At 32.0% G+C, this 27,511-nt stretch overlaps 1 protein-coding gene across 1 annotated transcript in view; it reads right to left on the bottom strand.

The window, feature by feature from the left end:
* Positions 1-26,184, bottom strand: part of LOC121116638 (synaptotagmin-4) — a 63,677-nt gene extending 37,493 nt beyond the window's left edge. The window contains exons 1-4 of the mRNA XM_040710902.2: positions 25,751-26,184; positions 16,838-16,980; positions 15,871-16,277; positions 5,464-5,596 (exon numbers count right to left, since the gene is read on the bottom strand). Of these exons, the coding sequence (XP_040566836.1) occupies positions 5,464-5,596; positions 15,871-16,277; positions 16,838-16,980; positions 25,751-25,835 (768 nt within the window). The 5' untranslated portion in view covers positions 25,836-26,184. The remainder of the gene's footprint in view (positions 1-5,463; positions 5,597-15,870; positions 16,278-16,837; positions 16,981-25,750) is intronic.
* Between the last annotated feature and the right edge of the window lie 1,327 nt (positions 26,185-27,511).

The raw sequence follows: 27,511 nt of genomic DNA, 5'->3' as shown, positions 1-27,511 counted from the left end.
GTTTTTTCTTTCATTCATCTGAAATCTGAAATATCTTGGATTATAGTAATTCGGTACTATTATTATTCAGTCATTTTTTACCCTTAAAACATTCACCTAGTTAAAAGTAGGCCTAATACAACTTATGTAAATGTGTTATTATTGATTCTGTGTCTTGTTATTAACTAGATATATTTCCATTTTTATGCTGAAAAATGATAAAAACGATAATCGTCTTTAGACCCATATAACCTATTCATGATGCATAGTTATGAGGAATATCATACTTTATATTGTAGAAAAATATTCAATGTATAATTTAAAGAAAGATCTATTAGAAAAATATGCATCTCTCCGGATTTTTGTTCCATTTTGTATTTTTTAAGTGATTCCATTTTGAAATATCAAGATTCTCTACTCATCGTGAATAGATTGGTTTATTGTTTTGATCTTGGTATCTCATTCCCAAGGAAAGAGTCCACTTTACTCCCATATGAGGTCTGGTAGTTTCCCTCAGATGAATTATTCTCCCGTTGTCCCTCGTGGAATTGGGAATGCAAATCCGAACATCTCTTGAGATTGATGATCAAGTTAGAAGTATTCTTCCTTCGAATGCCTCGATCTTCCTTTTACGAGGTATGACATCATAAAAAAGGCTATAATGTTGACTAATTGCTAGTATATCCCCGTAAAAAATGGGAGCACTACAAAATGGATTAAAAATGCTGTCGTTACATACAAACGCTCTATATTAAAAGAAAAGGTCAAAACCTCCTCCCCCATTTCTGTCTCCAATATCTACTTCAATACAATTAGTGACAATTCAAGAAGTGCACTTTGTCTAATCAACTCTAAAGGCTACTCAAATTCTACTTCAGAATAATAAACTAACCGTTCTTATATTTGATTGACATAATGAATTGATGGATCTATAAATTATTTTGGTGTAATGAATGGCTCTTACAACACATGCAAAGGTATACAAATAAGTACATAATTTAATCAAATCGTATTGGAAAATACATTGTATAAAAATGTATTATTTTAATAAATAATTCTTTCTTATCTTCAAGCATATTCTATTCACCCTTCATTTGTATTTATCGATTAAAATGATTAATTATTTTCTTAAATATTGATCATTTAATGTTGGTTTCCTTCATTTAATACATAAATATGTTAATTTTGTGGTTACAGATGTAAATCATACTATTTGCCGACAGTGCTGTTTAGTCTAAGTATCGGTCCTTCGGACTGTCAGTACTAGAACTGATTAAAGAAATAAGAAACACAGTCGAGGGCCTCCACAGGATTATATATGTATATATGCTTGGTTTTGAAATTTTTTGAAAAAAAAAAAAATTCCAAATCTTAAATTAGAAAAAATCTCAAAAACCTATAACTATTCACCAAAAATTATATCAAATATTGAATACTTGGAAATTTTTAAAAATCCATAGCTTTGCCCAAAAATTACAAAAATTAATTTTTTTTTTTCTAAATTTCCAAAATCCAACATATTCACAAAAAATTGAAAAATTAAATTTTTTGGATTTTTTTTTTAAAAATCCAGTTATTCATAAAAAATTATTTTTTTTGGAAAAAGGTTTCAAATATTAAATTTTTTGGAAAAAAAATTCAAAATTCAACACCTATTCACAAAAAATATAAATTGCTGTAAAAAAATTTCAAATTTTTTTTTTTTTTGCTCTGTTGTGCTGTTTTCCGAATGAAGAAAACAAATTCTAGTAAAAAACAAAAAAAACTTAGTTTGTGGGAAGAGGGCTAAGCTCCTCCAGCCCAACCCCTGCAGACTCCCTTGGAGACTGAACTAGATGGGACTGCATAGCCCTGACACTTTAAGATAATGATTTCGGCTTTAAATGCTGGTATATATAAAAATATACTTCAAACATTCGTCAAAAAAAAAAAAAAAAAAAAAAAAAAAATGAACTGATGAAGTCTTGAGCTAACACGACAGGGAATTCTTTGTTACAAGTTATCAAAAAAAAAAAAAAAAACATCTCAATTCCAGGTTTCGAATGAATGTAATGTTTTCTGGGATCCCCGTAAGGATTGTGGAAAGTTTTTTAACAATATTTTGCATTCCTTTTGGTTTCCTTGTTAGTACTACTTTTCTCTCTAAATTTGGAAGGGGAAAATGTTAATACCTTAAACGCAACTATTTTGTTTGTCTTGCCGATAAAGCAAAGTCGAAAACGCTGGATAAATATATGGCAATTCTTTCATTATTACTAATCAGTTGAAAAGAGGAGAACCAATTCATAGAGGAAACTTGAGATCAATAGTTGTGTTCTTTGTGGTTAGGTAAGCTTCTTTTTCTTTCAAAATACAAAGGATTCCTGGGATTTTGCTATTGACATTGTCAAATACAAACTGTCAAATTCAAATGGATTCTTGACCAGTTTTAAAATGAATTGATCGGAGGTATGAACACTTTCATCGAGGGAGACCAATGAATTGATTCCTATATTTTGAAATATTTAGTATGATATTGTTTTATATAATTTTGTATTTGTCTTATTCAAATGTTTGATTATTTTTAGGTGTAGGTAAAAGGTCTAATTTTAAGCTAAAATCCTCATTCATGTTAATACAACGCAATTTCTCCTAACTATTTATATTATATCAACACCTATGATACGGGGTGAAATCTGAGCACTTACTTTTCCCTTAATTAATTAAAATTGAATGATTGAAATTATTTCATTTTTCGATATATTAAAGCATACAAAATTAGTTACCAAAAAAAAAAAAATGGTGGAAAGAGCCTTGTGAGAATGAAGAGGCCACTTTTGACACTAGCAATGAAAGAAAACCATCTCTACCCTTGTAAGACTATTGAGTTACTTTGAACTCTTTTTTAATACTCCCCCCCCTACGGCCCTGATGACAACCTCATCGACTATATTTTTTGGCGTACATATTGAGGGGAAGACCTGAAGTATCCTTAATCCAAACACCGAGGACATCAAAGCCACTATCATCCAGCTCTGGGACGCAATGATATCTGAAGCTGGTGTCAGGCCTTCCGCCGCCTGTTAGTCATCATTGCCGCTAAGGGTGGCTAAATTAATGATTAAGAGAGATCAGACACACATCTATTTATAGTATTAATTTTGTTGAAATTCTATTGTTAATTAATAATAAATTATATCGTGTTGAAGTTTAAAATTAAAAGTTTTCAGTTTTTAATAGACCACTCGGTATGAATAAAGATATATAAATACATATATATGCGTATTTGAAAGAAAAACAGCTAAGCTGTTATAGCCTATAATTTGCAGGTCCGTGACTACAGGGGGTAAGGGATGCTATACACCCTGACTAAATCTTTGTCGTCAAATTTGTAGAAAAAACAAGGGTATTTTCGACTGTGAAAAAATGAATACATTTACTTTTTTTGTTCACAGTTTGAGAGTCATAATCTTCATTGTTGTCAAAATTTCTTTTAAATTTGTTTTTCAAAAAAGCTCATTCTTGTAACAGTTCTGATTATGATATTAGTTCCATGCAGCTATGGGAGGAAAAAAATAAACATAAAACCTACTCCGTATCTAGTAAATACTATACAGGAATTACTCCGATATAGAGATGGATCGAGCTAGAAAATATCGGGTTTCAAGCTAAGTCCGGCTACAAGTTGTCGGGTTTTAATAAATAATAAAGAGTTTTTCATTAACAGCGCTCACACTTTTTTTTAAACATAAAACAAAAACGGTTTGAAATATCGACAATTTCTTTATTTGCCGTTAAAATACATTCAAGGTAATTTATGAATGAAATTCGATGTCATTTGAATGACCAACACGTGCACGTTTTACGAAGTCCAATCGTTGAACCCTATTTTCGACTACTTTTCCGCATAAATTGGCAGAAACTGCAGCAATTTCGCGTTGAATATTTGTTCTGAGCTCTTCTAACGTCGACAGATTATTGGTGTAGACCAGGGCTTTCACGTGACCCCAAAGAAAATAGTCTGCAGGCGTTAAATTGCACAAGCGAGGCGGCCACTTGACTGGTCCATTTCTGGAGATAAGACACTCACCAAACTTACTCTTCAATAAATCGATTGTTACATTTGCTGTGTGTAAAGTGGCACCGTCTTGTTGAAACCACATATCGTCCAAGTCCATATCTTCCAATTCAGGCCAAAAAAATCGGTTATCATGGCGCCGTAACGATTTTAATTCACAGTAACGTGGCGATTGTCATCGTCGACGAAAAAGTACGGCCCAATGACACCGCCAGCATGCAATCCACACCAAACAGTAATTTTTTGGGGATGTAATGGCGCCTTATGAACCATGTGTGGGGTTTTCCGGCCCAATAGCGCATATTTTGCTTGTTAACAAAACCATTGAGCCAAAAATGTGCCTCATTGCTGAAGATGATTTTACGTTGAAAATCAGGATCATTTTCGAATTTTCCTTCATCCCATTTTACGAATTCCCGACGTTTGAAGTGGTCAAACGGCTTCAGTTCTTGTGTCAACTTGATCTTATACGGGTGTAGGCCAAGATCTTTTCACAAAATTCGCCACAACGATGTCACAGAGATGCCAACGATTGAGAACGGCGCGTAAGAGACAAATTTGGGTCATCTTGAATTGATGCGCTTGCGACAGCCATATTTTTTACACTTCGTGCATTTCTTTGTCTCACTGGCACAGGAACACTATGTAGCGTGTATGTGGACTCAAATTTTTTCACCAAACGTTGAATTGTTGATTTTGCAGGTTTATTACGTTGACCATAAATTGGCATTAACGCTCTTAAAGTTTGGATCAAAGACTCACCACTTTTGTAATAAGTTTTAATAATTTGCAAGCGTTGCTTGAGTGTGTACTGGTCCATGATGAAACTACAATTATTTTTGAGCACAGGTGTTAAAGAAACAATAGCAAATATGACGTCGTTTTCGAAACCTATTAACGTAAAATGTGAGCGTGCTTATTGAAACCCCCTTTATATGAATTAATACAATATATGAAATCCAATATATACTCATGAGAGCTAAATATATTTAAAATCTCAGCATGTAATAACTAGTTAATGGAAAAAATACCCCACAATCAAATATCTTACAAACATGCATGTTACATATCTTATAATGGAGGTTGAGTCATTTAGGTTTTAACATTATGTTCTAGAGGACAGTAATAAATGTAATCATTCATGTTGGTAGTAAGTGTAACACATACAAATAATCAATGATGTTATTGTCAGCTTATTTTGTCTAAAGCGTCAAATCCAGGATGACGTCATCTATTTGTTGTTAAGGAATTATTTAAATTAGAAATAAATGTGGTCTGGAAGGCTCGTAGCATAGCCTTTGATTTGGATTTCCAAAGAAATTAAATATTGCACACAATTAAGATCATATTTGTTTACAACTATGCAATTTCATTCTTTTTGATGAAATTAATTTGCTAGGACGATTAAAAAAAAAGTTAATACTTACACTTAGTTGATTAAAATTTATTCCATAGAATGTAAAATCTTCGTCATAAACAGGATTTAAAGTTTTCCTTAAGACGCGTGTTTTGACTTTATGCTGCTTCTCCGGAAGTAATTGGAGTTTCACGTATGGATCGCTAAAAAAAAATCAAATAATTAGTATATTCCTATCTGTACTCGCACTATAAAATAGGCTCAAATTGATTAAATATAGTTTGTATATAAATTGTTCTACAATTTCCCTCAGAATTTAAAATTGGATTGACTTGATTATCCAATGGCAAGTTCACATTCGTCGTTATATCCCTTCTGTCCTGCAACATTTCATCTAAAAATAAATAACAGACAGGCCCAAAATCAGTTGTTAGTTAGCCAAATAAGTCAATCATACCAAATGCTATAATCTTTTATGTACACCCAGACTATCATTTTCAAATTATTTCTCTACAATTTTTAAAAGGAATTAAAATAAATTTATTACGGGAAATTTTAGCAAAATCCCCGTCAGAGCGGGCAAAATGCCCGGGCAATCCATAAAATTTCTAATAGAGCGGTCCATGGTACCTTTAACTTCATTACAATTGTCAGGTGAAATGATTTTGGGTAATTTGATTATGAACAATTCTTTGCAAGTAAGTTAATCATTAAGGATTTGATTAAGATACAACTTCACTGCAAGCAATTTGATAATCTAATGCAGGGATGCCCAACCTCTGGATTTCAGGCTGCATTGTGGCCTGCATAATGTTTAGGTTTGACCTACTACTCATTCTCACTTCAAGTAGTATTTTTTAGCAATATTGTTGCAATATTATCAAAACGCGTAGAACGCTCATGATACGTAAAAATATTGAAAAATATTTGACGGAATTTCGTATATTATGAGACTCTAACAGGGTTGCCAGATTAGTTTTTTTTAAGGAGTTTGGCCTTGAAAAATAGATTTGGCCTTTTTTTATATTTGGTCTAAAATTGAAATAAATTTGTATTGAATAGTTTTGTTTTATAAATGTAGCATTTTTTCAAGAAATTTAACTTACTCGTAATATGTTCTACTGCCCATTAAAATATTTCAAGTGGCAATGAGGCCCATCATGTTAAAATGTACTACTTCCCTGATGTAGTACATTTTGATTGAAGTTTATATTATATTCAGACAATCAAACTATAGTATGATAAGAAATTATCACAAAAGATTCCATTTTATTTTTACTAAATTTACTTTGGCCAACAGGTTGCGTAGGTGGAGATCTGGTCCCTATGTTGGATCACAACTTATAGCCACCACTATATTGACTATCAAGGACACCTTTGTATATACTTTAATACACCCCGGTCTACGGGTTATGCAATTGAGCTGCTTGCCCACATGGGGGATCAAAACGTATCGCTGCTGCTATAATGAGTATCAAAGACCCCCTCTGATAATCTATTCTACGCCCCAGCCTACTGGTTGTCCAAGTAAACCACTGGTCCAAAAATTTTACCTATAGCCACCACTTCCTAGAGCATCAAATACCCCTTTCTATACCCTATGAAACACCCCTCCTAGGGGTTGTGCAAAAGAACTACAGGCTCAAGAAGTGGATCATTATCCACTGTTACTGCTTCCCTGAGCATCAAGAACCCCTTTCAATATCCTGCAATATATCCCAGCCCATGGTTTGCACAAGTTAACTACAGGTCGAAAAAATGGGCCAAAGGCTTCATTAAACATTAAGGATCCCTTCTAATAGTATATAATTGACCTAGGCTCACGGGTTGTGTATGGAAATCCCCATCACTTACAATATCAGGAATCCTTTGTGAGATAAAATGGAGTCATTCAAGACATTCTTATGTTGTGACAACGTGACGACAAAACAAGTAAGTTGGCAAATGGATAGTGGTTTATTCAGTATGCCAAAATCACCGCTTTTGATTACAAGATTGTCTAACCTTGTATTTCTATTAACTTTGATACCAAGAAATTTATGGCCATTTGATAAAGGTCTGACTTGAGTCCTTACATTTATCCAAAGACTGTGATATAACCACGGAGTAGCATTACGAGGAAAGGCCCAAAGTGGAGTGCATAGAGAGAAACGCGGTTCATGACAAAAAATGGGTATTCTGTAAAAAATATGTATGTTGAGAACAAAATTGTTCAATCTGTGGCCTGAAACACCACGCTTCAGAACCTTCCAAGGTTGCGAAGAGGGGAAATGAAGATGATTGTACATATTTAAAGTGCTCAGATTGGCAATTTGCTCAGTTTGCAAAGTGGAACAGAGAGGAGCTAATCACAAGAAGAAGAACATGCAAACAACATAATGCAACTCTCCTCAAGGCAGTTTAAGGATATTGTGGTAGGACAGTACGTCAAGGTCCAAGTTTCAAGGATTGATCTTAGAAAAATCAGATCCTCACTAAGTTTTGGCTGTTGTGATCCATGTAGCATAGAATGGATATTTTATATTAGGAAAGAAATGTTGTCTTAGATCCGTTCAATATGAGAAAGCAGTTTGAGCCTTGCAAGGAGTCATTCCTCATTGGTGATGAAGTTCCCAGAGAGAAAAAGGTTACATTGCGACTAACTGATCAACAATTCTAATATAAATATTTATTAGATCTTTACTTGTGCTTTAGTTATCCTGATATACCCACATTTTATCACGTTCATTCAAGTTTCTTGCTTTTTTGCTTACATTTTAGTAACACTTGAACCCTCCAGTTATAGAGGAGCTGCATGACGGTCATAAGCCATCACAAAAGTTACACATAACTTTATAGAACCCACTAAGTAGGTATAATAACAAAAAAAAAAGGTCAATCCGTTGAGTTGTGTAAATAACGAAGGTTATTGACGCTCAATGAGGCGGTGGCAGTGGCTAATGTCCCACCTTTTCAACCAGCGGTTCACTTACACAACCCATGGGCAGTGGTGTATTATAGGATATTCAAAGGAGTTCTTGATGCTTAGGGAAGCGGTGGTGGGGGTTAATGATCCACCTCTTGAACCTGCAGTTCTTTTTGGGATAAGGATGATGCAATAATGGAATATTCCTTGGATGATTGATATATTAATAGTGTCATTTTTGACTATTTTAATACAAATTACTAAAAATAAAGTATTCTACGGCACATTATAAAGTTCAAATACCCAAAACTATATTACATAAAAATCATGTAATTTTTTACCTTGTTTTTTTTTGGTGTTATAAACCAAATGGTCAAACGAAGACCACTTTATCAATATCTATCGAAATATAACTGTCTATTGGTACGGGAAATTATTATCCCGCTAGGGGTGTTGAGGCTTTATTCTTTCTCCTCCCAAAAACATTTTTCAAATTATGAGGGTCTCCAGGTTGATTTTCAGTTTCTTTTTATAACATGCCCAAAATACACACAATTTTCATCACTATAAGTATGTTTTAGTAACAATAAAGGTAGTGTTGAATCAGTCCAATGCTTTTTTTAACTCTACTTTTTTTAGTGGGCAAACTGAAGAAGGAATTTTCTTTTCCCCAGCTGTTGTTATTATCTTTTAATTCCTGAGGAGTTAACTTCCTTTTCTACTACAGACATATCAACTGATTTGAAACTGGATTGAACATTTTTTTGTTCCCATAAAAGATTGAGCGTAACTCTGAGGATTTATTGCGGAGTTATAATTGTATCTCCTGATGGACTCAGAGTAGAATTGAGGATTGACATCAGAGTCGTTCTACCCTATATTTTTTTTATTACCTTCTCCCCTCCACCTTGTCTCAGCTGATTGGAGCTGCTCTCCTCCAAAACATTCTTCAAATTGTCAGGGTTACCCTATTGATTTCCGTCTTTCATTTTCTTAACATGTCTCCCAAATATCGGATTTAATCCTTAGACATTGAAAGCTGACTACAAAAACAGGGTATATGTACGTCTGAAATATATGCATGTATTCCTCAAAGCTATACTTAGCCAACAAACGCTAATTGAAATATATATACATATATGTTACATTCGTATGATGGAACGATATAATTGAATAAATAAATCACGTTCTAAATGAATGAATAATTAAATGCATAGTTTCTATTGTTTTTATTTCTTATGTGTGTTCATGTACCTAACTATGAATATATATAAGTGAATCCCTTTGTGATATATTAGAGTTAGAAAATCTTGCATGCATTAAAGAAAGTAATTAAATCTGTATTTTACGGACATTGATTTGTAGGATATAAGAAGTAAGGAAAGCCAATTGTGAGTATGAACAAACTAAAATATATATATGATCTGCAAAGTGGTGTGAGAGCCGTAAGCGGTTTAAACCAATGCCTATCAAGAATAATTTTCAAAGTACCTTCTATGTATAGGGCGTCCGCAGAATTATAAATATATATATATTTTTTTATTTTTTTTTGGAGGAGGGTGGGCTTGGTAGTAGATTTATTTTTGACAAAACATCTAAAAATTAATTTTTTTGGAAAAATATTTGAAAAATTAAATTTGTCTCAAAAAATTTTGAAAAATTAATTTCAAATATTAAATTTCTTGGAAAAAAATTTCAAAAATCTTGAGCCATTCTCAAAAAATTATATTTCTTGGATAAAAATTGCATAAATCCAAAGCCGTTTACAAAAAGTTTTTTTTTTTTGGAAAAAATATTTCAAAAATCTTCAGCTGCTCTAAAAAAATTAAAATTTTGTTGAAAACATACTTCAAAAATCTACAGTGTTGCTCTCAAAAAATTAAATTTTCTGGAAAAAAATTTAAAAAAACTGAACTCTTCATAAATAATTAAAATATTTGTAAAAATTACCAAAATTAAATTTCAAATTCAAAACTTTTGAATAAATTATTTGAAATATTATGTTTTTGAGAATTTTTTTGAAAAATCTATAGATATTCATAGAAAATTAAACTTTTTGGAAAAAAATTCAAAAAATAAATTTGAAATATTAAATTTTCTAGTAAAAATAAAAAAAAATCATTAATTTAAGGGTGTACTACAACCCGTCCAGCCCACCCCCCAGAGGATGCCCCTGATGTGAGTAAAATACACCTATATTTATATTAATAAAACAAAGTTTGTATCTATGAATGTATGACAACAAGTCACAGAGACCATTATATTTAGTACTCCATGATAAATATCATAAACATATTTTGATGTAAGATATAACAATGTAGTAGTCGTATTTATGATATATTTGGAGGGGTGTGCATGATTTAGCATCAAACGTGTGTACAGGGTGCAACATATATAGTGTTCCCTGATGTAAATACTTTGGATATACGAAATAATGATGTCGTCGTATTGATGACATTTTTTATTGTGTAAAATGTTACATCCATAACAAGAGCACTGTTTTTACAAGAACTCCAAACATTAATAGAAGACAACAATACAAATTGTACATTTTTTGTCCTATGCAGGTAAGGCCGTGGTTTATTAATCGATTCTCATTCGTTTTGATACACCAGTTCTAATTGCCATTTGAGCCGAGTTAGAGCATCCTCATAATGGAATAACCCAATTAATTATTTATTAATGAGCCCTTAGTCATTGCGATTCGTGGCATATAATGAAACACTTTATCTTTCAAATTTGGAGTAATATGAATGGAAATCATAATTACATAATATTGGAGCTTGAATCATCCTAAAATAAATTTTTTTTACCCAAATTGTAATTCAGGTAACTGTTTGTTTCGCAAAAATATTTTCAGCAAAGCGTCCTACAACCATAGAAAAAGATGCGTGTTAAACACGAATCATCAGTTTCTTTTTATGTTTTTCACTTTCTATTGAATGGTTCTAGAAAAAAACAAAACTTTATTAATCTATTTTATAGGTCTGAAAAATGTATAATAAAATGCTCTTAAGCAAAATAAGGATTATTTCGTTTTCAAACTTTTATAGTGATAAGCAACCTTCAGATTACCTCTATTATATCAGAACAATATTTATTATGCACTAGTCGTAATTAAGAAAAAAAAGAAAAAAAACCCATCCTAATAGACATACATGACAAAAATGTAAAATTAGACAGTTTAAGTTACTTCGGTCAACAGGTTGTGCAAGTGGGCAGCTGGTACCTAAGGTGGATCAAAACCTATCCCCACTGCTGTCTCAAGTATCAAGGACACCCTCTAATATAATATAATTGATCCCAACCGCAGGATATGCAAATGGACCGTCCTTGAGCATTAAGGAGCCTCTCTAATTTTCACTTCACAATTCCTATAATACACCCCGAAACATCCGAAAAGGAGCAAAACTTATTACTTCGTTTTTTATCAAATATAATAAACCATGAAATCCCATTTTTGTTTCAAGTGAGAGGAGGGATCAACAGTTGACCAACAAATACATACGGTATTTTTGTGTTAGTGAGGTAAGGCCGTATTCAGGACCGACAAGTTGGACTAGACTGGATGAGAACGGACTAAACAGCGTTTCTAAATAAGGACCGATACAACATTAGTAACTACGTGGGCTCATAAAAAACGGAGTGTAAGACTGATGATTTGTTAGAGAGTTATCATTTTTTAAAATAAATTAGAAATTTGTCTGTATGTCGACGAATAAAAACTTCGAGCAATGCTTGCTACAAACGCTATAAGTTTATAAATGTAATCCACTTTATATTTTGAGAAAGTTTTGGCAAATCCAATCTCGTTTGAAAGATTTATTTCCTTTGCTAACGAACAAGGAACATAATTATAAAACTGATAGCCTTAACAACAGTTCCTTATTAAAAGGATTTTATTATATTATAGCCGTGCTGATGTAGGGTGATCAAATTTCTCAGGACATTCATACAATAAAGTAAGTAGGTACAAGTAGAAACTTAATGTATTTTTGTGTAATTATCCTTATTTGTTCGTAGCTTCAATTAGCTGTGGACAAAAATAAATATTACCTTGATTTATGAAGTGTATTATTTTTTAAAGCTATAAATTCTAGAGTACTTAATAGAATTATAGAACAACCACATTTGTTTTGTAATTTAGATGTCTACCATAGTCATTGTTCTGGACGTTGATGGGTTGAATTCGAATGAGCTTTTGTTAAGGTGCTGTCGACTTAGTTAATTCTTCTGAACCATTCAATAACTACAAGAACACTTATTTTGTTCCTTTATTTTCAGGGCCGGTCGCAGGATTACAAATATCTTTTTTTTCGGGGGAGTTGAAACCGATTTATACTTTGAGGCAAGGGTCTTGACTAGTTACAAACAAAACTCCAGCAAAATATGAATAGAAACAGTGAAACAACAGCTGATAGTATGGAGAGACGTCGAGTAGCAATTTTGGAATTTTCCGCTGGGGGAAAAACTCCCACTGAAATTGCCAAGGTTCTGAACTGCAGCTGTACCACCGTTTACGGTATGGTAGCCAAAGGGATTCCTGAGGCAACCACAAGATCTAAGTCAAGGCCTCGAAGGGCGGACGAAATGGTTGCTGCCCTGAAAAAGTATGTCGAGAACAAGAGAGGCAAGGTCACCGTCAGCGGCCTCTCTAGGGAGTTCAACGTCAGCCGAAGGACCATGGACCGGCTAGTTAAGAAAGATCTTGGTCTTAAGGTCTACAGGAGAACCCCTCGTCAAGCCCTCAGGCCTGTAGACAAGGAAAAACGCCTCGCAAGGTCGAAGATTCTTCTCAACAAGCTTAAGAAAAAACCGCCTCACTCGCCTGATTGTTCGCCATTTGACTTCGCAGTTTTTAGACGTTTTAAGGGAATGCTGTCGGGAGACCAATACAAGTCCAAGGACCAGCTGAAGTCTGCCCTCAAGAAGGCCTGAGCCGACCTCGACCAGAGCTTCATCACCAAGTCATGCAGCAAGTTCCGGTCCAGGCTGGGGTTGGTAGTTGAGAAAAATGGGCGGTCATATTGAATAGACATGTGTCTAAGACTCTCATCTTTCATGTTAAATAAATTAATTTGTCAACCACTTTAAAAATTACATAATTATTTAACAAGCTTTAAAAAAGTCAGAGGGTTCAGTTTTAGACGCGCACACATGTATGTATTACATCGTTATACAATTTCATTTCAGTGTTGGAGTTAAAAATGTAACTTTTATAGTGGAAAGAATGAAAATTGTTTCTTTGATTCTCCTTCATTCCTAATCTCTAATTGATCCAAAAAAAAAAAAGTGTATCCGATTTAAGCCAAATATGACCCCAGTTCTATTCGATAACATGTTGCCAACGAGAACCCAACTTCATAAAGCCCTTATCCTAGAAGCCCTTGTCCCTATTGGTAAAAAACTCGGCAAACAAATTTTCACAGGCCTATGGCCAAATTTGTACCTCCAACCCATTGGCCATAGACAGGATCAGGTGGTAGTCACTTTGTCCCAGCTCCAGACTGTAGGTTGGATACATAAGAACATCCTATTCTCGGAGCTTATGTTCAATAGCCAGGTTCAAACGGTCAAATTGTTCAATTTAGACAAGAAGATTGAGCGGGGGTGTGCAATTGCGTCCCCGTATACATTGTAAATTTTCTTGGTTGTTTAGACAAATTTTTCCTTTCATTTACTAAAAATGTAAAATATAGCAAATTTCTATCATATGATTGTAAACTGGCCTAGGACAATACTATTCATAAAGTGAACAAGTTATTCCTAGTTTAAAAAAACTAGTTATTCGTTTTAAAAAAAAAGGAAATACGAAACAAAAAATCCACAGCTATTCATAAAATATGTAAAAAATCCAGTTGTCCACATAAAATTCCAAAAATCCAAAACTGTTTAAAAAAATTCACAACTGTTTATAAAATATTTCAAATTTTTTTCTTGAATATAAATTTTTTGAAGAAATCTCAAAAATCCACTGCAATTTATAACAAATTTAAATAAAAAAAATTAATAATAAATTATATTTCAAATATTAATTTTTTTAGGAAAAAAATATCATCCTATTTTCGGGTAACTTTTTTTTAATAATGTTCCTTTAATTAGATGGTGATGCACTGATTAAGTATAAGTAAACATTAGAGTATTACATTTACTCCATCTAACCTAGAAATCTTTTGGTGAAATCCATATACAAAGCATATTTCTTTCTTTAGGAATCACCTGGGCAGGAACGCACACTAAATTCAGGAGAATAACTTCTCCTGAGCGCGTTGTCGATGAACTAAGGCGATTCCATAATTTTTTTTTCATCCTGACCAAAATTTTTGTTTAGTAAAAAACATATATTCCTTAATTTGGAGGGGGGACATCCCCTCAGCCCACCCCCTCCGGACTATAATACTATAAGAATGTAAAATTATCTTTTTTTTTTATATTTACCTTTTAAATTGTACAAAGTATGTGCTTGTTAAAACACAAAGTATAGCTATTCTTCATATATTTATTTTTTACACGTATTTAATCACCCAAAATGAGGTCAACAACTATGTAGTGACTTATTTTTTATTATTATTATAATATGATGAAAAACTGCCTTCTCAATTGAAGGAAAAATTAACGATAAAAAGGTAAGTAACTTATAAATGCATTTATCCATCAATATACCCTCAATTCTCATTTATTAATTTATTTCCAGTTTCATCTCATTTTTTGACATACAAAAAATATGAATAAAATTGTACAGAGTTTTTTTTTGCTAGCGCTCTCCTTCTTTTCCTCTTATCAGGGTTCGGAACGTTGATTGTTCGAATATGAAGGAGCGGAAGCGTCCAAAGATGGTGGTTGGAGGGGTTGTAGCCCCCACTTTAAGGAATATATGCTTTTTATTAGATTTTTTTGGGGTCAGGATGAAAAAATGTTATGCAAAAATAGGATGATTTTTTTTTCATAAAAAAAAAGTTTTTCAGGCAAATTGTACAGGAAAACAAAAAAATTAATATTTGAAATGCTTTGTAAATAGCTACAGTTTTTAACTTTTTTTTCAAAAAATTTAATATTTGAAATTTAATTTTTGAATTTTTTTTCGAAAAAATTTAATATTTGGAATTTCAAAGCTCTTTATAACTCTCAGAATTTGTAAGAGCGTCCGCCGGATTATATTTAGAGGAGCCTTGGTTTAGGAGTACAGTTGATCTTTCTATTGATTAAAATTGAATTTAAAATTTTGGTGTTAAAAAAATCTTGTTGTTTTTTTTTTTCAAAAGAAAGTAAATTAAAAAAGCAGGCTCTTTTGGGTCTGATGCAAACTAAAAACTTGTCTGAATTTACGTGAGTAGTCTAATAACAACCTATTAAATTATAATGCTCCCATCAGGATATATTTTGAGGTCTATAGACGATTGATTTGAAGTTTTTTAAAATGATAATGTTGTTTTTTTATTTTTTCCAAACTATGTTATTAAAAGGTAGTTTGGATTCTTTAAAATAAATATTTCAATCATTGCTTTTTTATAATTCAAAATCTTGTTTTCCCACTACACTACAGCTTTAATAGCTTAAATAAAAATGATTTACCTGCTCTTGGCCGCTGTATCCTTTGCTGGAAGATTAATGCATTTGTTTACAGTAACAATCAAAGCTGTTTTGTGAAAATTATATTTCATGCTGAACAAAAGATTTCCCAGGGGCCCAGATACATCAGAAATGCCAATGGGACCTCCATTTCCAATTTCACTTATAATAGATGCGGATCGGGATCTTGAGTAAGTTTCGTTGACTTCAGAAAAAACGGTTAAATTTGCATTTTTAGCCCCAATATTTCCTCCTTCACTCCAAGGCTGTTTATTAAGGGTGTAGTCTTCTGGTTGCATCCCTGGAGGGAATTTGGAGCCTTCAGGACTTGGAGTTTTCTTGAGATAATGGGAGTTCTTATCGGGATTGATGACAGGAGTTGGATTCTTGAATTTTGAGTTTATTTTATCCTAGAAGCAAGGTAATTAATTTCCATGAAGACAATGATTCAATCTATGTGATTAGATACACAGTACAAACTATGGATTTACCAGAAAATTGTTTTTGAGTGGGATCCCGTTAGTAAAAAAAAATCAGTGAAGCTTAAGTATGAATTAATATTGCTTTTTTGAAGAATAAATACATTTTTGGGTAGTCATATATAAGTAAATATAAACAGTGTTGATAATTATTGGGGCTAAGCCCCCTCCCCAAGAATGAAAGCTAGAAATACCCCTGGTGCACAATTTTTTTAAAACTTGCGGACCTTTGTTTTTTGAATTCCTTAGTCCGATCCCAACCATAATAAAACACTAGAATAATAATTCATAAAAAAGTTAACTTTTGGTGGATTTGGGGTTTAAATAATTGTGAAATACACAATCCGTGTGCTGAAACTCGGTATGCTTATGTAATTATCATAATTGAATTAACCTTACAATATGAAATAATTTAAAACGGAATTTCCCGGAGGGTTTAAAGCCCGAGAATTCCAAAGATCCTTAGTAAATACAGATCAAATCCAACTTACCTTGAAATACGATTTCTTTATTCCAAAATTATGTTTTTTCTTCTTTGTTGTGTGCTTTTTATAGACATAATTTGCCAGTGCAAGAAGGCCAAGTATGGAGCCAATACCAATAAATATTAATCCTCCAAATATGATGTAAGGTGCTGAAAAACAGAAAAATATTTAAGTTATTAATTTTTGTGTAGATTGGGAGTAGGCACATAAAGGAAAGGCACTTCTTACCCACCCCCAAGAAAACAAATAAAATATAATTGTATTCAAAAATAACACTGGTTCACAAAGTTTCAACTTTTTTTGCCCATAGAAGATTTAAAAACTGTCGGTGAGGTATATACTAAATTTTTTAACTAGTGCGTTACATTGAGATTACCTATTAATGTTCTTAAATGTGTCCTGCCTCCTTTTTCAAAAAAAAAAAAAAAAAAAAAAAAGTGCATCCACCCATGTCTTAAGGGGGTAGATGATTGCTTATACTTAAGAATTTATATCTTCCTTGATCTGAGATTTTGGAAGCATATTGACTATATTATAAGGTAAATCTATTGGAACTGGGGAACAATTAAAAGAAGTTTCAAAGCACGTAACCCAACGTTTATCATGAAAGTTCATGTCATCCGAATCTTAATGTCCGTATCTGAGATCTGGAATCATTCTAGAAACTATTTGATTAATTCCTTGGAAATGGGTACGAGTCAGGTTTGTGTCGATGTTTCCTTCATTAGGAGATAACGACGACTATACATGCATAATCAAAAGGCTTTGCCTCATCAATAAAATATGTAATTACGCTCTACATAATTTAAAAAAAAAAACATCATGTGTACTAAAAAACATTACTTCTTTTACAGAACAAAACTCTCTGATCACAACACCATCTACCTCACCAAACCAAATATATTAATTTACAAGTATTCTTTTTTATAGATCGGATAGTCTCTGGAATTCCATACCTCTATGCTGTCATAAGGGAAGTGATGGTGACATCTAACGATTTCCAGTTCAATCTTATTTTTTATTACTTGAAAAAGTGCTTTTAAATCGGAATATTTTTAACTTACAGGGCAGGGTAGCAAAACATGGACTCGAGAGATGGATTTAAAAATGCATCAATAATTTTATATTTTCAATAATAGGCAAAAAATTAATATTAACAAAAAATCTAGACAAGGATTTTGCAAAACTTTTTCCACTCAATATGGGCACTATCATAATCAATCGCAGCTTTTAAACGTCACCTGAAGGCCATTTAGAAGTTGATGACAAAATCCTCTGATAAAGTACTTCAGTGACTCCACATTTGGTTGTGAGTTACTGTTTGTTTCCTTCTACAAATTTCCCTCTATAGAAAAGTCAAGTGGTTTCAAATCTGGCAAACAAGGGGGCCATATCTCTTTGTACCGGAATTGAGCGCAGAACTCTTGGCACTTGGTGGACGTGTAAGAAGGTGTTCCGTCCTGAGCCAACACGTAGTTACCCTCAGATAGTTGGTCTTCAGTCGTGGCAAGATGGTGTACCTTAGCACCTAAAATAGGCCTTCTGTGCGATTTTCTGTCCAGTCTTGAAAAAGAACGGAGGCATCTTCTTTCCATTAGAGGCCACAGCGCCAAGGATAATTATTTGGGACGAATATTTGGTGTAGTAAGCCCCTAAGACCTCTTCTTTTGTTTCCACAAGCCAGCGGTCATTCCAGTGGTTATGGAATTGATAAGCTGTGAAAATCTTCTTGTCCGAGAAATTTTTCACAATTGACCATTTATCCATGTAAGGATTTTCTGGCATCTCTCCAGCCTCCTAGCTTTTATGCTCTCTGTCAGAAGATGGAGTGAGGTTCTAATGAAACAAACATATCCTAAGTTGTAATTTATAGCCCTTTTGGGGGTCCAAGGAGCCACAGAGAAGTCGTTGACGATGCGATTCATTGACTGAGTGGGATCCTATTTTATATTCTTCTCCAAACTTCGTATTCCTATTTAAATTATGCCCTCTACTTCTTGACATCCTTGAGAGGTCTTCTCTATTTTTTCATTTTGGCAAACTTAAAAACAAGGCTCTCAGAACAATTAGTAATATCCGTAATATTCATCACATAAACTCCAGAATCTAAGAAATATGAGATGTGCTGCCTTTTTGCTTGTGCTCTCTCATGTTATAAAATGACTAAATAATTTAGTGCAGTTTGTATATGTAAAAAAGACGAGGGAAACTGAATATAAAAAATAATCACTAAACCTTTTTTATATAAGTTGACCCTTATAAGCTTTTACTATTGCCACTGGTCAAAATGAATAAAATTGAAATAGACAGATTAAAATGAAATAAAATTTGTAATAATTGGTGTACTGACGGCCCCATTTACGCTTCCGACTTCACATAGTTATACATTATGGGAAGAAAGAGCTCCTTGTTCCTTTTCCTTATTACTATGCGGCTTATAAAATTATAAATATTTTTAAAGAAAACAAATTGACAAATTTCTATTGTAAATATGATTTATTAGCCACCCACTCATTCAGAAAGGAACCCACAAAATTACAACAATATTTACCTATATAATAATATTAATTTAAGCTTGTTAAACTAATAAGAAAAGTTTTTTTTTGTAAATAATCACTTTAGGCTTATAAGTTCATGGGGTATATGACTATAAGTTAATTATTTATTTATATATTTATACTCCTTCCTTAATAACATATGTGTGTATTTCCTATCTTTCTTAGAAAGAAAAAAAACAAAAGAACACGGATCTATTGTAATATGTATACGAATTATAGTCCTTCTTATGATATACTTTGGTTATATATCTCCCAAAAAAAAACAAATAAAAAAGATAGGAGTTGTCATGACAAAATATATATACTTACATAGATATAATTAAAAGGATGGAAACAAAGACAAACCTTATTTTAAGCAATGCCAAGTCCTTTAGAAAGCAAAATTAATCAGAGTCTATCTTTAGACCACCCAGGAAAGTAAAATCAAACATAGAAAGGAGTCAACGTTTTGCACAAAGTAATAAGTTTGAGTGGTGAGGAACATTTTGTCTAATAAAGCTGGGTTTTGATGAGTGTAATTAAAAAAAAATGTATATATAAATTGTAGTTGTATTTGATGGCTTATTTAATTGCAATAGGAAAATCGTTGATTCTTAATTAGTTTTTATGGATTTTTTTGGTGGGAGTAATTTTATATATATTTATTGTGTACAATTTGCGACTTTGTAGAAATTTTGACTGGTATAAGTCAATTCTATAAATTGTAAACAAAAAATGAGATGAATAATTGATTTTACTTTCTTGGATGTGTATAGATAGACTATGATTAATTTTCTTTCTACAGAATTGAAATAAGGTCTGCCTTTGTTTTCATCCTTTTAATTATATCTATGTAGTTAACTATTTTTTTAATAACAACTCTTATCTTTTTTAGAGTACTTGGGCTGATAACCATGCAATTATTGAATACTACAGGTGGTATACGAGATGGACCAGAAAATTTTGCTTTAATTATATAGAAGATAACTCATTTTTCCATGAGCACACTTGCATATAACTACTCAATACTTATCCATATTGATTCATTTGTGTTCGGTCCTCTACAATAAAAGAATAATGATAAGATTTTAAGAAAAAAAATGATATGTCGGGATGACGAATGAGTACTTTAATCTCTTGTGTGCTCACTAATAAAAACAAACAAAATTCATTTTAAGATATTAGCGTTTGTATTTAATTCCATTCTTAACATATACTGAAAATCCTCATAAAATAAGATATACATCACAAAACAAATAACAGAAACCTTGCCTTCTTATACACACACACGCCCGCAATATTTCATTATTATTTATGATCTCAAAATATATATGATGTACATCAGAGAGCACTATATAGTATATAGAGTGCACCATGTCTACACGTTCGAGGCTAAATGCACATGTCTCCAATGGTTTGTATCATAAATATATTTTGATCTAAGAAATAAGGATAGAGTCGTATAATGGAATATTGCAGGCGTGTGAATATAGCATTGTTCGTGTATAAGGGGTGTTTGTATATAAAGCTCCCTGATGTAAATCATATAAATATTTTTGAAATAATAAATAGTCGTATGAATGAAATATTGCAGGCGTGTGTATGTAGCATCGAATATGTGGCAGTGTGTTTTTTTTTATTATTGGTCTATTATATACAAGGGTGGTCTAACAAAAATAACAAACATTTTTTCTGAATTTTTATTTTTCAATATAGTCTTTTTGTAATTCTACGCACTTCTCCCATCTCTGTAAGCCATCCAAATATTACTCGGCCTTTTTCTCTGCAAACCCATTGTTCACGAGAGACTTATTTACTTTTGGCTCAAATACTCCAAGATAGATTTAAATAGACGCCTCAAATTTTAAAATAACAAGCCTTTATATGTCCGCTAATGTTTGAATCTTTTTAAAGGTTACACTTACTAAAAAAGAAGAAAAAATAATGACATCTCGATACTTGATTGTGTCCATTATCACAAAAACACTCACAGCATCTTACATAACAACTGCACGGCCAAAAAAGTTAAACCTTTGCTTAGTAAGTGTCAACAGATGCTAGATGGATGTGAATAGCTATTATTTACAAGTATTGCCATCTTAAGGTCCGAAACTTTTTAGACCACCCTCGTATACGATCATAATTCATTTGCAGTTTCAGTATATGATAATATTTGAATTGAATATAAGCCCTGGTATGTTAAAATGAATTTTTTTTTCTTATTAGTGAGTGCTCTACAGAATAAAGTACGCATTAGCCATCCAAACATATTATTATTTTTTTTTCGAACTCTTATTATTATTCTTTCATTCTTGAGGAGAGAACACGTCATATGAACTGATATAGGTATTGAGTAGTTACGTATAAGTGTGATCATGAAAAATGAGGATTTCCCTATCTTCTATATGTTTGAAATATTTACAAAATTTGCTTTTAGACAACGCCTAATTACTCTGGGCAATGTTGTGAAATCATCGACGTCTGCAGGATCATATATATATACATATATATTTGGGGTGGGAGGGGCTTGGATTGTGGATTATTTTGAAAAAAAATCAAAAAATTATATTTCAAATATTAAATTTTTGGAAAAAAAAATACAGTTGTTCAAAGAACATGACTTTTTGTTGGAAAATAGTTTTAAAAATTTTATTACAAATATTAAATTTTGTGAAAAAAACTTCAAATAGTACATTTTTCAAAGAAAAATTTCAAATTCTACAGCTATTCTCAGAAAATTATTTTTTTTGCAAAAAAAAATTTTTTTTTTTTTTTTAATCCATAGCTTCTCTTTGAAAAATAAATCCAAAAAATTCAAGTTTGTTCATAATAGCATAATTTTTCGAATATTCAATTTTGGGAATTTTTATTTCAAAAATCTATAGCGATTTCTTGGAAAAATTCAATTAATTTTATAGTAATAAATTTTTTGGGAAAAAATTTCAAATAATACATTTCTTAGTAAAAACAAAAATTCTTTAATTTGGGAGGGGATATAGGCCCCTCCAGACCCCCCCCCCAATGTTTTACCACACGTAATGCAATATAGATACCCTCTTCAATGATAATAAATATGACGTATTTTACTACGCACAGCTGCTTTCAATACATTATTGAGATTCCACAAAATGTAGAAGAAACAAGTGTTGATATATATTACAAAATATGCCTTGGTACTATTATAAACATAATATTATATAGGTAATACACTTTATAATGATATGTATATTTTTTTACACATAATGTTTGATATTTCTCTACGTGTTACCTCATAAATTCCATTCCTTCATAATTATATGCTGAAATCACAGGGGTACCATAATTTCTCCAGTAGTAGTAGTTAGTGAGGAATTTTGGGTATATGTATTAGGGCTGGGAGGACGGAACTCTAAGCTCACGGTTCTATACAAATTGCACGGTATGCGGTTCTGTACGGTATAATAGTAATATTTGTTTTGTTTTTTAAAAGAATTAATGTAACTTTTCAAGTTTTTTCGATATTTTATTCCTTAATCATTTCTTTGCTAAACAAATAAAGTATACTTATTTTTTTAAAGAAACTAAGCTTGATATAAAATATACAAGGGTTATACATATAATACTATTACTAATCAATTTATAATTGTTTTTGCGATAAAAGATTAAACAAGACCGATTAGTAGTCCCAATAGTGCAAGTTGTTTAAAAAAAATCACTTGAAACAAATGTACCTGTAGTTATGATGTGCTGTCAAACTAACTTGAAAACATGAGGAAATTTATCTAAATTATCCATCCGCCTTACCACTGGGTTTTATTCAGCTGGGATCCATTTTATCTTTTTGTAAGTCATTATCTATTTCTTTTGACTCAGAATCGTGAGTATCATGTCAATATTTAAGACAATAGATATTTATGACACAAAATATATGTTCAATTTTGTAAAAAAATAATAACCACCTCAATTCATCTGGCTTATTGAAATATATATGTTATGTATAATATATAAACCAAATATATAACTATAAAAAAAAAATATAACCAAAATAGATATTTTAATCTCAAAATTCTGAATATGTGATTATTGATATACGTACCGTACTGAGGGTAAAAACGTACCAACCCGTAAGAGAACTGAACCCCAGATCAACCCATTACCGTACCAGCCCTAATATGTATACCAGAACCGAAGTCTTGGTCCCAGTTCTACTATATAATTGAGAATAACTGATATATCATTAATACCTATGTTATTTATAATTACGTTTGTATGGTGTTAAAAGATTGAATATTTGGTTGTAATGTTGCTATTTTGTGTAGTATCTCTCTGGGATTCCTAATGTCCCCCAAAGACTGCCTTTTTGAAGGATCCTCGAACTCCACTCAAGTTCGATGTCCTTCTAAATGGGTCAAAATTTGAGGGATTCCCAAATGGGGTCTCGTTCTTGCATAAGTATAAAATTTCATACAAAGTGTTTTTTTAAGGATCAAAATCGGGGATGAGAATATGTTGTGAGGGTCGGTACACTTCTTATAGAATGCCCCCTGAGGTAAATGGCTTGGGGAGTGAAATCCGAGGTGGTAAAAGGATGATGGGAGTAGTCGTCCAAGGGATAAGAACCATAGAACCATTTTTAATAAAATATTAATATACTGTATTTTAATAATTTTCACTGTCATCATAATTAAAGGAGACGCTATTTTTAGGACTCAAAGCTGTTGTTTCTACCTCATAAAACGGACAAATTTACAATAAATCTTAATTAAACTTTATCAAATAGCTTGAAGACTAATAAAAAGCTTTACATCTGCATTGAACAATACTTGACGCCAATATAAACACGGATACTTGAATTAAATTTAATTAAAATGTATAGATTTATTGATTTTTTTTTTTGATCGATTAGAGAAGAAAAAAGTAGGATAATTAGTGAAAAATGTGTTATTCTTTCCATTGTAATTGTTAAATGGTATCTACAAAACAGAAATAAGATTGTATAACGATGATACAACATGGTATTTATAACACATTTTAGTGTCTCATAATAATAAAACTTGGGAATGGATAGATACATTTTTTATGACAGTATTTCCTTTAATTTGGTGATCATTCTTTGACATCCAATAGTTTATTATTTCTAATACTATTGAAAAAGGATTGCTATTATTGTTAAGGCCCCTACAATGTCCAATATAAACAATGCTGAATCCACGAGAAAATGTTCTATATAGCAGAATTGAAAACTCGTTCCAGGTTCTATATAATTGAGAATATCGATAATATATCCAATATATTTGTATTCCGACCCGGAAAAAAAGTAAGAATCATATTTAAAAAAAAAAAAAAAAATTCTGTGTCGTGAGTGAGTGTAAAATTTTCTAGACGAGTCGGGTGTCATAAAAGCTCCACTCAATTGTTGAATTTTGACACAAGTCAATTTCAATAGGGAAGCTAAGGACATAACCGAGAATGGTAATACAAATATTCTTCTTCTTTGTTCTAGTACAAAGAACCGAAACATAAGAGGAGATTAAAAAATGTAGTCCCAAATGAAAAAATGGGGGAAGGGGTTGAGCAAAAAAAAACACCAGTATTTTTATTTTGAAGTGAGGGGAGGGGCAAATTATATAATGGTGACTTCATAAAGAGTACCATTAGATTTTTGTTACGGGGAATGGGTTGTTCTTTTTTGACAATTTTGACGAATTTTTTTCTACTTTTTTGAAATAAGGAAAATTTGACACATAATTATTTTATATGGGACAAAAATGTTTTTTATAAATTTTAGAGTAAAAATTTTTTTGAGCAAAATAAATTTGAACGAAATTTTTTCTTTTAAATAAAGGAAATTTATTTTTGATCCTCGCAAACTATGATTTTTTTAGATAAAATGATATTTTTATTACTATGAACATTCTGCAAAGGTGGGGGCCCTATAGCTCAGAGGCCCCTGATATAGGGCATGAATAAAAGGGGCCATAAAATAGGACCAACGCTTTTTATTTTTATTTAAAGTATTTACATAATCAAAAAAGGACAAAATTTGTTTTTAGATTTTGCAAATAAAAAGTAAATTGAAAACAAACAACTCGCTTAAATATATATCCTTAAATCCTTATATTGTTAAACTTTTCACATCTAAGTAAATAATTTATGTATATCCTTCCAAAAAAAATTTGAAGGGAGGGGGGTGGAGTGGATATATGTCAAAAGATCTTATTACGATGTGTATCCACACTACTTTATAAAATATGGTATACTAAAGAACATGGATCAAAAGTGGCGCACACCTGATGGATCCTTTGTAATTTTTGCACATTTAAAAAAAATATTTTCAAAATTGTCAAATATTTGTTTTGTCTATCTTTCTCATCCTCTTTTTTTTTATAACAAACTTCCTTACCTAATCGAGCTTCTGTAGTTTTAACGTCGTGCCATACACCACGCACTTCCTCGGAATTGACGTTTTCTCCTGAATTGTCGGCCATGTTGTTTAGGCTTTAACTAATTAGATTTCCTTTGATGGCTCTTTTTCACAAAATATTATTTAGTATTTATTTCCTTTTACATCCGTTTACATAGTACTATTACAAATTCGTTGCTAGATGTATGTGTTGATGGCTTTATACATACGTCTCAAAGTATACTGTTGTAGATTGCGTTCTTAGGAGTGTGTTTTTACGTGGGAGAGAGAAGGAAAGAGAGGAAGAGAGAGGAAGGGAAGGAAAGGTTCCTTTTATATATATAGAAGTATATGGAATAGGCATGAAAGCAATATGCACACATATATTCGTTTAATGGACAGTTTGTAGGGAGAGGGAAGAAACTCTACTGAAAGAGAAGGATGCATTCGGTAGGCCCTCTTTCTATCAAAGTATGTAGTTTTTTGATTGCGAAAGCATTTAGTTGTGTTTTTTTTTCTTTTCTGACGTCACTCATTTGTGTGTGTATTTGAGTTGTTGTTCCAAGAGGATGATTTTGTTGGGTACATTACTGAATAAATTGGCACCCATTGACAAACTACTTTTTCATATATGAGAATGCTATGAAAAGTTTCCGACCTCAGCGTGAAGATGTCACCACTTGTAGCTAAAAGCTATTCACATCTATCTAGTATCTGTTAAATAGTAACTCACTAAAGTTTCAACCATTTTGGACGCGCAGTTGTTTGGACTGACTTGATGCGAGTGTTTTTGTGACTTTTTTTCTTGATTTCTTAGCTACTCTAAACACTTCTGGAAGCAATGCTTCCATGTCTGTAACTGAGAAAAATGTCTAGAGTTACAACTTGCGACTATGTTAGAAAGAAATATTGGTGCATTGTTGATCTCGCCAATCAAAGAAATATTTAGACCTTATTGAGATACAAGGAAGGTACCAAAGACTTGGAATTGAAGCAATACATTTTGAGAGGGAGGCACATTTTACTCTGATGATAAATAATACCAGGTCGGAGAGATGTGACTGAAACGTTTGGATGCTGGGAAATTGGTGTTCTGTAGTTTTGGAAAAAAAATCAATCGTCAAATTGTCAAAATGGCCGGGTATACCGAAACCAAGTCTTAGACGTTTGAATATATTTTGAAACCCTTGTACTAATTATTTGATTTGACGTAAATTGTCATTATTACATTGATAAAAGCCAAAAATTGCAAGAGTAATATTTTTACATACTGTTCAGAATAAGCTGAACATTTATAAAAAAATAAAAAAATACTTATATACTTTATAGGAAGAAATGATTACTGATTATTTTTTCTAGGTAGGTTTTAAGCTGTATTTTAAGAATAAAATGTAAATCGTAACCAGAAAATGGATGCCATTGACTCAAAATTTCAGATTAGATAGTCTAGAAACATAAATCAATATGTGCCAAAATGATGCAAATATGAATTCAAATTTGAGATACATTTGAAAGCGCAAAAGTTGATTTCAAAAAGGGTTGGTTTCTTTGTCACATACTTGATATAATATTTACTATGCCTAGGAATGTAGAATGTACAAAAATAGACAAAATTAGTTAAAAGAACGGAGTTTTCTAAAGTTATTAAAAATCCCATAAAAATTAAAAGGGTATCTATGAGTTATTAAAACACGGGGACAACTTCACTTTATTAAATAAATATACATGGTTAAAAAAATCCATTGAGTCAATATATCCAAC

The sequence above is a fragment of the Lepeophtheirus salmonis genome, chromosome 4 (assembly GCF_016086655.4).
Source record: "Lepeophtheirus salmonis chromosome 4, UVic_Lsal_1.4, whole genome shotgun sequence".
Classification (NCBI taxonomy): Eukaryota; Metazoa; Arthropoda; class Copepoda; order Siphonostomatoida; family Caligidae; genus Lepeophtheirus; species Lepeophtheirus salmonis.
The sequence above is the reverse complement of the archived record's forward strand: the minus strand, read 5'-3'. Positions and strand labels throughout refer to the sequence as shown.